Below are 15,412 nucleotides of genomic sequence, written 5' to 3' on the forward strand. Positions count from 1 at the left end.
AAATTAAATTTTATTCTAGCATTGCTCCTTCTGTTCCTCCAGGTTTTGTAGTTGGCCTGGAACCTGTGAAAATACTTTTCAGAAGTGCGCATATCATTCAGAAGTGCATCATAAAATCATAGAATAATTTGGGTTGGAAGGGATCTTTAAGGTCATCTAGTCCAACCTCCCTGCAATGAGCAAGGACATCTTCAACTAGATCAGGCTGCTCAGAGCCCCATCCAACCTGGCCTTGAATATTTCCAGGGATGTAAAAAATTTCTTCCTTACATCTAATTGCAATCTTCCTTCTTTTAGTTTAAAGCCATTACCCCTTGTCCTATCGCAATAGGCCCTGCTAAAAAGTTTGTCCCCATCTTTGCTGTAGGCTCCCTTTAAGTACTGAAAGGCCATAATAAGGTGTCCCTGAGGCTGAACAACCCCAACTTTCTCAGCCTGTCCTCACAGGAGAGGTTCTCCATCCCCCTGATCATTTTGTGGCCCTCCTCTGGACCCACTCCAACAGGTCTATATCTTTCCTGCGCTGAGGGGTCCAGAGCTGGATGTAGTACTCCAGGTGGGGTATCACCAGAGTGCTGTAGTGGGGCAGAATCACTTCCCTTGACTTGCTGGCCACACTTCTTCTGATGCTGCACAGGATACGGCCCAGCTTTCTGGGCTGCAAGCGCACATTGTCATCTCCTGTCCAGCTTCTCATTCACCAGTATCCCCAAGATCTTCTTGGCAGGGCTATTCTCAATGCCTTCATTTCCCAGCCTGTATTGATACTGGGGGTTGCCCCAACCCAAGTGCAAGACCTCACACTTGGCCTTGTTGAACCTCATGAAGTTCACACAGGCCCACTTCTCGAGCCTGTCCAGGTCCCTCTGGATGGCATTCCATCTGTCAGGCGTGTCAACCACAACACTCAGCTTAGCGTCATCCACAAACTTGCTGAGGGTGCACTTGATCCCACTATGTCATTGATGAAGATATTGAACAGTATTGGTCCTAGTACAGACTCCTGAGGGACACCACTTGTTACCAAGCTCCATCTGGACATTGCACCTTTGACCAAAACATGGATGTGACCATCCAACCAATTCCTCATCCACCAAATCCATTATCTCCAGTTTAAAGAGAATGATGTGGGAGCCCGTGTGAAAGGCCTTACAGAAGTTGAGATAGACAACATCCATAGCACTTTCCTTGTCCTCTGATGCAGTCACTCCATTATAGCAGGCCACTAGGTTGGTCAGACAGGACTTGCGCCCAGTGAAGCCATGCTGGCTGTCTCGAATCACCTTCCTGTCCACCGTGTGCCTTAGCATAGCTTCTAGGAAGATCTGTTCCATGATCTTTCAAGGTGCAGAGATGAGGCTGACAGGTCAGTAGTTCCCAGGGTCCTCCTTTCTACCCTTTTTAAAAATGGGTGCAATGTTTCCCTTTCTCCAGTCACCGAGGACTTCACCTGACTTCCACGACTTTTCAAACATCATGGAGAGTGGCTTGGCAACTCCATCAGCCAGTTCCCTCGGGACTCTGGGATTCATCTTGTCAGCTCCCATAGATTTCTCTGTGTTCAGGTTCCTCAGGTGATCATGAATCTGACCTCTCTTACAGTGGAAGGGACTTTTCTCCCCCAGTCCCTGCCTTGTGGTCCATCATCTCAAGAGGTGTGGGGAGAAGGGTTGCCAGTGAAGACTGAGGCAAAAAAGTTGTTGAGTACCTTAGCTTTCTCCTCCTCTGTTGTTACCAGTTTGCCAATCTTGCTTATCAGGGGGGATATACTTTCTTTGACCTGCCTTTTTGGCTGACATACCTGTAGAAGCCCTTCTTATTATTCTTTGCATCCCTTGCCACGTTCAGCTCCAGCTACACCTTGGCCTTCCCTACACAACCGGGCAGTGACACCTGTCCCTGCTTCTACTGCCTGTACATCTCTTTCTTGCCCTTTAGTTTGACCAACAGGTCAAAACTCAGCCATGCCAGTCTCTTCCCCTCCTTTTCTGATTTTTTAACACCTGGGGATCAAGAAGTCTTGCACTTTATGGAAAGTATCCTTAAAGATCTGCCAGCTCTGTTTCTTCTCCCTTGTCCGTGAGCACAGTTTCCCAGGGGGTCCTATTGACTAACTCCTTGAAGAGCTGAAAGTTTAGTATCCTAAAACTCAGGGTCCTCACTTTACTCTTCCCCTGACCTATATCCCTCAGGACTGTAAACTCCACCAGGGCATGATCACTGCAGCCCAGGCTACCTCCAGTCTTGACATCACTGGTAAGCTCACTTGTAACCATCAGGTCCAGTATCACATCTCCTCCGATAGGGCTATTACCTGGATTAAGAAGTTATTTTATTTATTAAGAAGTTATATCCACTTAGGAGCAATGGTGCTTGAACATACACCACACTTTCTTGCCCTTCATGAGCAGGAAGGAGTGGTGGGGCTCAGTTCCTGGGCAACTCAGTCTATTGCAGCTCACTGGGGTACCTCCAGCTCTGCAGCTCCTTCTGCCTCCCCCAGGTCTGTATCCCCTGCTGGCACACCAGCCACATTTCCTCCATAGCTGCACTCCCACCTCCAGATAACACAACGACATGTCCCTCCTGCCACAGCTACTGCTCTGCTTCCCGAGATAAAAATATGCCACAAAGTAGAAAGAGCAACTCACAGATGTCCCTCCTGCCACAGCTACTGCTCTGCTTCCCGAGATAAAAATATGCCACAAAGTAGAAAGAGCAACTCACAGGGGAAAAAAAAAAACACCAAAAACAACAAAAAAACCCCAAAACAACAAAAAAAAACCACATAAAGAAAGAGGAGGGCTCAGGAATCTGCTAGTACTGAGACAATGCTGAATGGTGAGGCTGAGCTGCAGGTTTGAGGAAGGCCGCCCACACAAAGTGACCTACCCCAAAGAGGTCTGCGCTCAGGACCTGCTACAACCAGCAGATGTGAGGCACTACCAGCCCACTGGGGGCAAAATCTCTCAATTCCTTGGAGCTTTGTGAAGAGCACCCATACTCTTAACAAAGCTGGGACATTAAACTAGGATTTGGCTCTTACTTCTTCCAAATGGCCCATTTCTGCTTGAGAATTTCCTATCTGTTAAAGACCAACATGAGCATTCTCCCATCCATTCCACATAACATGATTCAAAAAATACCCATGGACATGTGTCCTGCCACAAAGGACATACTGCGTCAGAGCTATATGCTATTTATCACCCCTTCACAGTTTCTTGACAGCAGGTAGGAACTGCTGAGGCCAAAAACAGGTCTCAAATATCTCCGAGCTGAAGCTCCCTACCTGGGATGGCAAAAGTACTCATCCATCCCATGTTTCGCAACCCTGAACGCTTTGCTGAGGGTGTATCTCAGTCTTATTAAAAAAAATCAAGAAGAGATTGTCTTTCAGAGCATGACTAGGGCACATATTTAGCTCTCTCTTAATCCAGTAACTCAAATCCTCACCCAGGATTTGTTTGTTCTTCTCACCATTGAAGGGGTTTTGAATAAGTATCTTGTACAAGAATAACTACATGGAGAATTCAGAACTGACATCCATTTCACTGATGATGTCCCATTTCATTAGCCTAATTAAACATTCCTCAGACTAATGAGATGGAAAAAGAGTCAACATAGCTCTACCCAGTTGCTAGATACTTGGTTTAAGGGTAATCAAAATTTTTATGAGCTTTAATTCAGTGAACATTTCACCATTTATAGGTAAGTCATTAAAGGATGATAACTGATTTCTTAAAGTAGATTGGAGTCTAAAAATATTGAGTGAAATTTCCAACACCACTCTGTAACCAATGCTGGCAATTTCAGATGCGATTTAAACATCCCACTTGTCTCATCTTCTTGGTTCTGAACCTAAATATATTATGAAATCTGCCTCTTCCATCTTGTTTTTGCCCCAGCTGAACACACAGCATGATACACACAAGAAATACAGCAGACTAAGAAACCTTAGTCTGGCCTAAAAAACAAGGTCCGGTTACTCTGATATGATACGTGGTTTCCCAACGTTGCTTTCCAAAACCAGATAAAAAGGTTCAGTCCTTTGTACAGAATTCAAATGAGAAAAAGCTTTTTAAAATAAACTAATGCACAGACTAAGTAAGCTTGTTCCACTTACCTTATTAAGCTGTGAAGATCTGGTCCAGTTGTAGGTTCCTTATAGTCATCAGGGTTAAGGTATGTGGCAATAAGACATGAAAAGCCTGTTGTTATTTTACCCAAAAAAGCGTGTTTTTCAGACAAGGTTCATGTAACCCTAGACCAGCACTAGACCAGCAGCACTTAGAGAAAGAAAATTTTTAGGGGCACAGGACTGTGTGTGCTTCATGGATCATGCATTGAACTTAGGGAACAAATTATTTTGATTGTGAAGAATGAACATGCTCTTGTTTTGAGTCATTTCGTACCAGCTCAGATCAAAGTTCTGGCCTTCTTGTAGGAGGGCAAGTACACTCCTGCACATATCCTTGATCTTTGACAACCAGTTTGGCAGTGTGGGGAAAGGCTTAAAATAAGAAAACATACATCTCTAGACTGGCAGAAGGCTCTCAAATGAACAGATCTGATGTGTTCTTCTGGCTTGGCCACCATATCATGAGAAGTAGGGAAAAAAAAAAAGGCAGTAGAACACCAACAAAAATGTAAGTAGCAACTAGTCAAAACATCTAAAATCAATTTGCCCAAAAGCAACTGCAGCTGTGTTTACTTGATAGCATCCAGAAAATAAACCAAATTGCAAAGTTACAACTTTACTGATCTCACAGAGCACTGGTACCGTAGTGATGGCTACTGATTTCAAAGGAGTAACGAGCTGAGAAAGTTCTCGCAGGAGTCTTTGCTAGGTGCTTGCTCAAACATCAAGACTGTAGCAGTTGTCATTGGAGCACGTCTTCCCTTTCATAATAATCACAGCTGCACAACAAAGCATCATGGCCAGTGGCATTTGGACAGGGAATATGTTACTTCTTTTGATACGTTGCTTGAGAGTGGAATAAAGGGCTTTTGGAATGGAGGATATTTCACAGATGTTATTTAGCATAGCAATGAAAAATTGTAGGAAGAGAAAGTTATTTGAAGTACTCCAAAATTTCTGGTCTTTTTCCCTTGTCACAAAGGTAACTGCCACAAGGAACGTAACACTGAAAGTACAGCAGAGTAAAATAATTTTAGTGTGTTTTGAGGGCCAATAGAAAATGCTGAGGACCAAAGCAAAAGTTCATTTAATAACAGGACCTTGGTAACTTCAAGATTTGAAAGCATAACTGTGAAATGTTGTCTTCCAAGATCTCACCCCTGCCCTTGAACCTATTCTTCCATTAAAGAATAATTTGTCTAACAGCACACCAAGTCATGCTGTGAGGAGCAGAGCGTTCCCATTACTGTTTTGAAAAAGTTAGAAGTAAAGATAAAGGTTGGAAATGCAAGCACACTGAATGTCAATCCAGCCTGACATTCAACCTGCTTGTTTGCTCTGCCTTGCACATGGTTTGCCAAAACTATCCGATTCACTTTCTCTATTTCCGTGTTGATCAAGTAATTGTTTAAGCCGCACAGCTAATTAGCTGATTATAAATAGTTGTCATCTAATTCTTGTGTTTTCAACTGCTGGAGTAGAAATTAAATGACAGTCTCTTGAATAGCTGGGTCACTCAAATAAACACTTCCCAGCAAGACCTCATCTGCCATTTATCCCATCTAACTTGAGATATCCATACTGTATCACAGCTGCAGTCATCGAGGTCTGCCTGAACAGTCCCTTAGAGCCTAATTCATCTAACTCATTCTAGATATACGCTTCCCGAGGTCAGTTCAAGCTATGAAATTGGAAGATGTCAATGTCATCTTGAGTCAGAGGAAACATGTCAGGAAAAAGTGTTTATTTTATAATGACATATTTATTTATCGAAAGGCTTGATTTTGGTACAGATAATTGTGTCTCACACAGATCCTATCTGACAAATTCAGAACAAGCAGTGCAAGGAATGGAAAGGTTCCAGTAAGCAGGACAGTGCCTACCAACACAGCTTCCACAGTGAGCAACACACTACAGCTACATGGCATGGAACCTTCGCTCTAACACCGATGGAGAGAAAGACTCCTGAATCAAGAGTTCAGCTCAGAGTCAGGGATAACATAATGCAAATCTATAATTCTCTGAAGAAGAGAATGAACAAGAACTGTTTTGGGTACTGGTAAGACAGAGAGAAATGTGATCCCCTCTTTTCTGAAATCAGCAGCTGAGCTCAGAAGCAGACAGAAGCACTCAGAGGCAAGGAGAGACAATGAAAGCACAGTCAAGGGGACTCTTCACAGTGAAGAGAATTGTTCACAGCTGAGTCAGCAGAACTCTAACACCCCCTGGGACAAACGGGCACATGTCAATATTCTTTGAGTTCTGCTCAAAGGTTTTGACAGAAGAAGCAGCAGGTGAGCCAGGCTACAGTTCCAATCCTGAATGCAGGAACTACAGAAGCCAGAGAGTGGTCTGAAGGCCTGACTGGAGAGACCCCAAACCCATTGGGTTTGGTAACAGAGATGTCAGCCTGGCTGAAAGAGGAGGCAAAAGGCCAAGATGTACAGCGAAGCCACTGTACAACTGCTGTGTGAGGGAGAGCTTAATGGGGAGATAACACTAGCAATTTTAAAGCAATTTAAATTCTTCTCAGTGCCTTGAGAAGTTGGACTAGATGATCTTTATGGTCCCTTCCAACTCTAAAAATTCAGTGAAATTCAGTGAAAGCCTATTAAAAATATCTCCTTTGGGTCCTGGAAAAGCTGCTGTCCAAAGCAATGCAGTCCCTGAGGCTGTAGGCATGTCAAGGAGAGGAAAGATGGAGGAGGAGGAGAAATAACACAGAAAAATTATGGTTTGAATCAGACCAACAACAAAAGCTGCCAGCTGTTTGTGAAATCATTGAAAATGGATATTTATATGCCAAGCAATATTTTAAGAGACAGATGGTAACACCTGGAGATCTCTCTTTGTAGACACAAGGGGTCAAAGCCACAAGCCAGTAGTCTCCTGCATGAGAACAGGCCTCTCCATATGTAGATTTTATCAACAGCAGGCAAGTGGGAAAAGAAATCAAAGTTAAAATATATAAAATCAAGGACTGCTTAGACTCTGTTTAGGACATAGTGCATAAATATGAATCTCCAGTTTTCACTGGCATTGTTAAACGCACACCCAGCACGTCATATCCAATTTGTGGAGCAGGTTAGCTCTGTGGCACATCATCTCACCCTCCTACTTACACAGTTCAGAGTTAGGAACTTGCCATGGTGCCACGGGCCTCAATCTCCTGACTGTACACGAGGGATTTCCTTCCTGCAGGGCACAAGACCATGCAGTTTAAACTGACTGACAATTTGTTTCCTCTGTAGTATCTGAAGCCTCATTTTCTGCCAGGACAAATTTGCCCTTACAAATGCCATGTCAGTGGATGGCCTGCCACTGGGTCTCAGAGTAATTGCTCAAAAGCTGGACTAGGTGTAAGCCCACTACTGACATGACTGTGACTGTCCATAGTCACTTCTGATGCCACAGCATGGACATAAGCACAGAGACAGGCCAAGCACATCTACACAGATTTGCTCAGCTTACAGGTTAGTTGTTCAGCCAGCACTCTCAGATAGATGGTTGACTTGTACTAACCTCTGCAGAAAAACCCAAGTAAGAAATCTGTGGCTTTTCACTTTGGCCATGCCTCCTTACTTTATGTTACCTCTTTCCTTATGCTGAGATTACTGATTTTGAGGTTGTGCAATAAACTATATCACTGAAAGAATGATGATAAAAGGAATCATTTGGAAGAAAAAACCCAAATCTGGATCATTTGTTGATACCGTTTCAGCGTGTCCCACAGGTAGCTTCATGGAAAGAAGAGAGAGGTACACTGCAGGACAGGATTGGAAACATGGTTGGGCTTTAAGCAGGCAGAGGGAAGGAAGGCAGTACTTGTTACAGCCAATGCATTGGGCAGCTATTCCCTCAGCCCAGAGAACTCTACATAAAATTAGCTAACTCTTGCTAATTAACACAACAGAGAAAATCAAAAGCCTAGTTCTGTGACAGAGGAGAAATGAGGGAATCCTAAAAGCAGCAGGAGCTAGAAACTCTCAGTCTATCCAATACACAGTGTGGAGGATCTCCACAGGATTTTGAAGTGCCAATACATAGAATCATAGAATCGTCTACGTTGGAAGGGACCTTTAAGAAAGGTGCTTTTGATAATGATACTCTCTAGGGTCAGTAAAGACAGGAAAGACTTCTCCATTTCAGTCATTTGTTAGATTTGACACTGCTAGTGAGTAAGGACATAATCCTTCAGATGTCAAACCAACGACTCCTACTGACTTCACATCAGTGGCTCTCAGGAGAAGAACCTTCACCTGAAACATATATTTAGCACAGAAATAGAAAATCAAGTACCCAAGTTGCTCTAGCAGATTATGGAGAGATTTACAAATAAAACACATTCCAAGTGCTTGAGGTCCATTTTGGCAGCTGTTAAATCTTTTTTTCTTACTGAAAACTGTTATTTCCTACAGTATATATAAAGACTGGATTTTGCTCTACTGGCAGCATTTCAATATATAAAAGCACCACAGAATTCTGTAACTAATTAAACTTCATAGGAAATGCTAACATGTATTTTTTAAGGAGGTTAGTGTGGTAGCAACTGCACATCACTTACCTATAATGAACTAAACAGCTTCATTTCTAGCTGCCATTTGTCCTCATTCATTGTTAACAGCCTTCTTCAAACTAGCACTTGATAAAAATTAAAAGATTCTAATGCAGTACAATTGGACTGTATGCTTAACACTCAAATAAATAAAACGTGTCCCTAAGTATAATAATCTTCTTCAAGTACAGGCAGAGCAGTTCCAAAAAACTTCTGGATTTTATTTTATCTTAAACTTTCTTACAGTGTTGTAAAAATAAAATCATGTAAGTGAATAAGGATAACCCAAGAACCACATTTGTGTATAAAATTGTCTTTAAGAGGCCAGTAACACAATTTGTTCTCATTAGTGTTGCACTGAGAGCATACCTCACCAAATGCCTGTTCAAAGACCAGCAAACTGGTATCAGTCAAATCACCAGACCTCCTTCACTTACTACTTACACTTACAACCAAGGAACACGGAATGTAACTTGCTCTTCTATTGAAGGGTTACAAATACAGACTGAAAAAGTAAATTAACCCTCTGTGGAGAGGGCAATTCTGAAAATAAAATGGTGCTTTAGAAAACTATTTTCTGAGGTCAAGCTTGAAGAGTAATAGTGCTAAATATTCTACTTAAGTTTAAAAACTCAAAGCATCCTTAGTTAAAACAATATATTTCTCTGATAGGTTATATTAATGGGTATGGCAGCTTTGCAGGGTACTGTTTATGAATATAATACATACATAGTGCTGGGTTTAATATTTTATTTGAATGACGTTTAATGTTATGCAAAATAAATCATTATGTTACATCCACTGTGACATCAACTAATATGTGAACTAGTTTGCATAGGTTAGTACTTTGGGCAGCATGATGTTGCTCTAGTCCACCAAGGCTTAAATATTCACAGTGTAGAGGAAGAAACAGGAATTAAAGCATTTCTACTAAAATATATTTTAATAGCTGGTGTTAACTTCCTGCATAACAAAAGCCAAATTAAGATGATACATCATATGATCCAAGAGTAAGTTCATCTGTCCTTTGAAAAACAATTGTTACCTTCATAACTGTATACTCCCAAAATACAGTACAGTTTGCAAAATAACTAAAACTTTACACACTTCAAAGCAAACATAAGCCAAACTGCACAGCGGTTCATTTTTGCTTTTTATATCACACTGCAAAAACCAACAGCTGAGAGGGTTTTCCACATCATGCTAATCAGTGTCAATACAGTCATTGCTGTCTTCCAATGGCCTAGCAGTTTCTAATAGTAATATTAAATACAACATGATTGAAATGCTACAGTATAGCTTATTTTCTCCCCTAAAATAATAATAATAATTAAACAAATGTCAACAACAACTGGATTACAACTTAAGTACAATATGCAAATTCTATTCATCAGACACAAGAAGCATATGAAATTCCTTTGAATATACTGTTGTAGTGCAGGCAGTTTAGGAAATACAGCTTTCAGGTTTTCCTTCAAAAGGAGAGATGGGGTTCCTATGGCATAAAGCTGGAGAAAATCACTAAAGCATTGCTGAATGGTTTATTCTTCTACAGCTCACCAATACTTTGCATTTGCCAGCACATCAGTTTGGAGATCTTCTTTCAACAGCATCTTTTGTCTGTTTCAGTATATTATTTAAACATTTACTAACTAAAGCATATTCTGCAATTTAAATGGAGCATTAATCAACATAATTAAAATCTAACATTTTATACCCTGTACCACTTTCTGCCAAAGAGTTCGGTATTTGTCATTTCTTTTTCATTGTACAAGATGACATGCAGTCACCGTACAATAAAAACTAGAATTATTACCTTTTCCAAGTATTGGAGACCTTCCATACCCCCAAGGAACACTCGGTAGGGACACATTTGTCAAAAATATCATCCATGGGAGGTGATTCTCTGTCAAATTCCAATCTGCTGAAGTGTTTTATGGTATGTCAAATGTAATCAAGAAAACCCTGTTTCATCAAGATTAAATGCTAATGTTCCATAATGAAAAATTACAATTGCAGTATCTGTAAGTAGCTTTGTTTAGAAAATGAAGATTAGCCAGGCAAGAAAGAGTAATGAAAAGCAAGGCACCCATTTGTTCTTGTCCATATGTATGAATATGCTCTATGTTGTTTCTCACGTTTATACTCATGTTAGCAAGAATTATAGCACATTGTATCTTCTTTATTTCTAGAATGCTTAAAATGGGAATGTTTGAACTTCCAACCTGAACTTTGGAACATCTTGGGAAATTTTGCTCCTTAAAAGTCTTTTCCTTTCCCCAGAAAAACATTGTCTACAGGAAGGAAGTACAGTGAGGGGAACATGCTGTGTTAAAAAGGAATATATACTTTAAAGGTGACAAGACAGCATATAACATCTGTTCACCCCCATATCCCACTGCATGTAACAGGCTCCAACATATGTCTTGTAAAACCTGTGCTGACACAATTTAGTGCTGGCTGACTTACCCTACCTTACAAATTTTAGATCTTAAAAAACATTTTTATAAGTGCACTCTGATAATTTTGGGCTTCTGATAGCACTGCTTAGAACAAAGCTGCATAATGTCACTAAAGTTTGTTTTATATCAAAAAGCAGAACCATTCCATATGAACACAAATTATTAAGCATATACAACATAAAAACCTGACTACATGAATGTGTAACTTAAAACAGATCTTAATAATTCTGCTGACATACCATTCTCAACAGAAATACAGTTCACATACTGCTTTGTTTTCTTGATCTTTTTTATTTTGCACATTGCTTTAGCTGCTTTGCCAAGCTAATGAATATCAAAATTCATAAAGGAAATTTTAGTTCCATTGTCTAGCAAAACGTAGTCCTCTATGTCATCAAATGCTCGTTCTCTGATTTACTTTTCACTATACATACAGTGTTCAACACTGCAAACTGTCTCCTCGCTTAGAAAGAATGCTGTGTATTTATAGTGTATTTATAGGTGGAGACTTTCTTTTTTATAAGTCACTAAAAATTGCAATTAGCAATGATAGCCAATTCTGCCTCAGGAATCACCAGAAAAATTTGTCAGCCATCATAAGATGGGATTCCCCTCCTTTTTGTTGATGGCTGGTGATGAAAACCAACACAGAAGCAGACTGCTTGCTTCAGAGCTTCTAGCTCAGCTTACCACATCGGCCTTTTGAAAAAGCCACTTGACTTGCAAAGTTTGCTAATTTAACGTGCAAGTCAACAGTAATGCATAAGGGTCTGTTACAGCAGCAGCTCTATATGCAAAACTTTCAAGAGTTGTAAATCAGGCAGCTGACAAGAAAGCACAGGCAATTCCACAGTCTGTTTGGCAGCTGGAATCAGCCCCATGTTAGCAACACCTAAAAAAAAAATCGCCTAAGCTATCCAATTCCTAATGGTATGCAAAAATAGACCTAGCAGGTATTTGCATTGACAACTTTCAGTTGACATAACAAATCCATACTGCCTTCCTTCTTTATTCTTTAAACAGATACTGCAGGCTTGCTTACTTTGTGAAATGAGAAATACAAAATTGTCTATTAACTCTATATTTAATTCTACTTTTAAAATTTCAGAAATGAAGAAAGCCAGTGCAGGCTCAAATTCTGAGAGCTGCTCCAAAATTAACCTCTCTAGCACATGGCTGAAATTATATTATCAGCAAAACCATTTTCATTTCCTTCCTTACACATGTATGCATCCACATGAGTAAGTTCCCACTTGAATCTTTAACTCTTTTTCCTTCCTCCCAGAGTTTCTCCCTGGGAGGGAACGTGGCACTCTCCTGGCACCCAGTCAAAGTAAAAGCAACTTCCCTGAGACCCAAGCCTGCTGACATAGTCCCTCTTGCAGGTCCATTACGTCACCACATATCTGATCCTCTCCTCCGCCTCACAGACTGAGACCTGCATCCTTCAGTTCTGATGGTAAGTTAACGGACAGCAAATAGCACGTGTGAAGGTTTGTCAGCAAAATATTTTCACTGTTTTCTACGGATGGCTAAACTGAAGCATGATAGCATAGAGTATGTTGGACTACTGTTTGGTTAGTTTTCCCTTCGGTGTCAGTTACGAGAAGGATTAAATCAGTAAAAGAAAACATAATATTTCTCCATCATTAATCATTTGGCAAGCTTACAACCCACTGTTGGATCACCAAGATTTTTGGAGGAAACTAAAGCAATGGGCCATTGAGCTGAAATGCACTACAATAACCAGAGCTCTCCTCTGCTCCCTCAATGGAGGTGCAAGTATTTTTGCAGCGGGGGTAGGTACATTAGCTCATCAGCAAAGCAGCCATTAAGCGAGTTACCTGTGATAAGGAGGAGGGATGTGACGGCAGGCGTTGTGTGACTGCACAGCACTGGGGCCTCACACAGGATATTTATTTACAGCAGTACAGCAGAAGGTAAAGGAACTAATATGAAGTATTGGTTGTACATTGCCCTAATGGAAGCTTCTATTTAAATGCTAAGTATTATTAGAAGGAAACAGAAGAGTTGACAGGTTTTATACTCTAGATAGTCTTTGCACGGAATTTTCTGTGGAAAAGATACTGAAGAACTAGGAATCCAGGCATGGATATAACTGATGGACTGGGTCGCAAGCAAAGCTGATAGAAGAGGTCACTGTTGGAAATCAGAGAAAATGAGCAATCCAGGAATAAACAATGTGGGCTTCCAAGAGTCAGGAAATTTTTGCTGTCAAAATAGACCTCTTTGCTGTAAGGCTGCTGGGGAGTAGGGGGGGCTTTATTTGTTGTTTTTTTTACTAGCATATTACTTGTCATTATTTCAAATGATTGAATTATCTGCTCAACATTTTTGTTTTTATTAGGATGCTAACTGCTAAAACATTAAACATCCCCCTAATAATTTGAAGACGTGTTCAAACACAGTGTGTTAACCTCCTGTGACTTCAGAGTGCCATAAGAAGTGAATGAATTTTATGGTTGTTATTATAAAGAGAAATAATGTCTTTGAGGTGTAGGGAAAAGGTATTTTCCCTTTATAGCTAATTGACTGAAAACTTTATAGGATTGGCAGCACCGGGCTTCCATATATGTTTTTCATTTTGAGAGAGCACTATTATAAACAATGCCGTTTTCAAAGCTCTGAGCTTCTTGTTGATTCTTTATCTTTACTTTAAAGGATTCTAAATTGGATTCTGAGTGAGAATGCAGACTGTTATAGCAGTGATAAAGTAATGAACATGTACTCTGAAAAGATTCCTCTGACTTTTTCTAAAAGGTTAGATTTTGAGTAAATCATAAAGCTCAAAGGACTAGAGACAAAAATTAGTTAACAAACTCAATATAATTTGCTGGAAGCATTCCTGTTTTCCCAGTTCTCTGAACAGTACCATACATCCAGCCATCATCAATTGGTTGCACATTGATGATATAATCACCATCCCTGAAGGAAACTTCATCTTCATCTTGAGCACTGTAGTCATACATAGCTCTGTATGTTCTCTGTTGAAGGAAAGAAAACAAAGCTGTAAAGTCTCAAGCCTAAACAGAGATAGATTCCTTTTCTTTTTTGTATAAAGAAAATGAAAAGAGCTGGAATAAGGAAACAGGGAGCAAGGCAGAGAGAGAAATCACAAGCTATCTACTGAAAAGAAACAGTACACCCTCCGCCCTGTCAAATATACAATGAATACAGCTCCTTTTTCTGAGTACCAAAATAATTATTTTTGTGAACCTACACTGCCCAAAGTTCTCATACAAACAGATTTCAAGTCATTCACCGCCTCTTGAAATATTCCAACTGTTGTTTCGTATATTCACTAGTAACAGTTCATTACATCCAGCCGTGACTAGCAGTGCTTCTGCTCCTTATTTGCATGATTCCCAAATAGCTTCTCCTGTGCCTTCACTACAGAAAAGAAATACAGTCTTCGTCCAGGTCATTAACTTTCCCATCTCACTGAACGTCCTTCATTTCATTAGGATTTTAGCCCAAATTAAGAATTAGGAATATATCATTACCTAATGAAAAAAAAAGACAAGATTTCCAAAAGTCTGCAAAAATAATTTTAATGAATACTCATTTTTGCATATTCAGATAAAAGATTGATTTAAACAGAACACGATGTCCTGTAATTAACTAACCCAAAATTTCTCTACACCTCTGTCCACTGTAAGCCAAGATTTCCATTTTCTTTCTAAACAGAGTATTTATTCCCACTCATAACCAGTAAAATGTTATCATTTACTGGAATTCAAAGTGGATTTTCAAACTCAGAGGGAACAGTCTCCCTTTGTATCGTAACAGCAGAACAAAACTACCTCATTTAATAATTCCCAGCAGTATTTTCTTTTCCTTATCCTGTCTCTTAACAGAAATCAAGAGCAGTTCAAGCATCACTGATAATATCCAATTTCCCTACCAGTAACTTTTGATATGTCACCATATCTAGCTGAATTTTTCTGGTACAATGGTTTATAGAGGAAAAAAGGAAAAAACAGTCAATGTTTGAGTTAATGCCTAGTACTATTGTCTGAACCTGTTAAGAGACAGCAAACTTTGTTCTGCTTCCCAGCTGAGGAAAACAACTCTAAGTTTTAGTTCGTCTCATATATGTTTTTTTGAGGTTTTTTCATGAAATTATTTTCAGAAAAGATGGAGATTCCTCCATACACAGTGAGTAGGCCATTTGTCACATTGGAAATATGGGGTCATCTAATCCAAACACTATAGGGCAACTCATTATTACTGCTC

The 15,412-nt window shown here is 40.1% G+C and overlaps 1 protein-coding gene across 4 annotated transcripts in view; it reads right to left on the reverse strand.

Annotated features, from left to right (window-relative positions):
* Positions 1 to 8,901: 8,901 nt before the first annotated feature.
* Positions 8,902 to 15,412, reverse strand: part of NEBL (nebulette) — a 273,379-nt gene continuing 266,868 nt past the window's right edge. For all 4 annotated transcript variants that reach the window (XM_074157127.1, XM_074157126.1, XM_074157125.1 and 1 more), the window contains one exon: positions 8,902 to 14,160. In XM_074157127.1, coding sequence (XP_074013228.1) covers positions 13,984 to 14,160 — 177 coding nt within the window. In that variant the 3' untranslated portion in view covers positions 8,902 to 13,983. The remainder of the gene's footprint in view (positions 14,161 to 15,412) is intronic.

Source organism: Numenius arquata, chromosome 12 (assembly GCF_964106895.1).
Source record: "Numenius arquata chromosome 12, bNumArq3.hap1.1, whole genome shotgun sequence".
In the NCBI taxonomy this organism is placed as follows: domain Eukaryota; kingdom Metazoa; phylum Chordata; class Aves; order Charadriiformes; family Scolopacidae; genus Numenius; species Numenius arquata.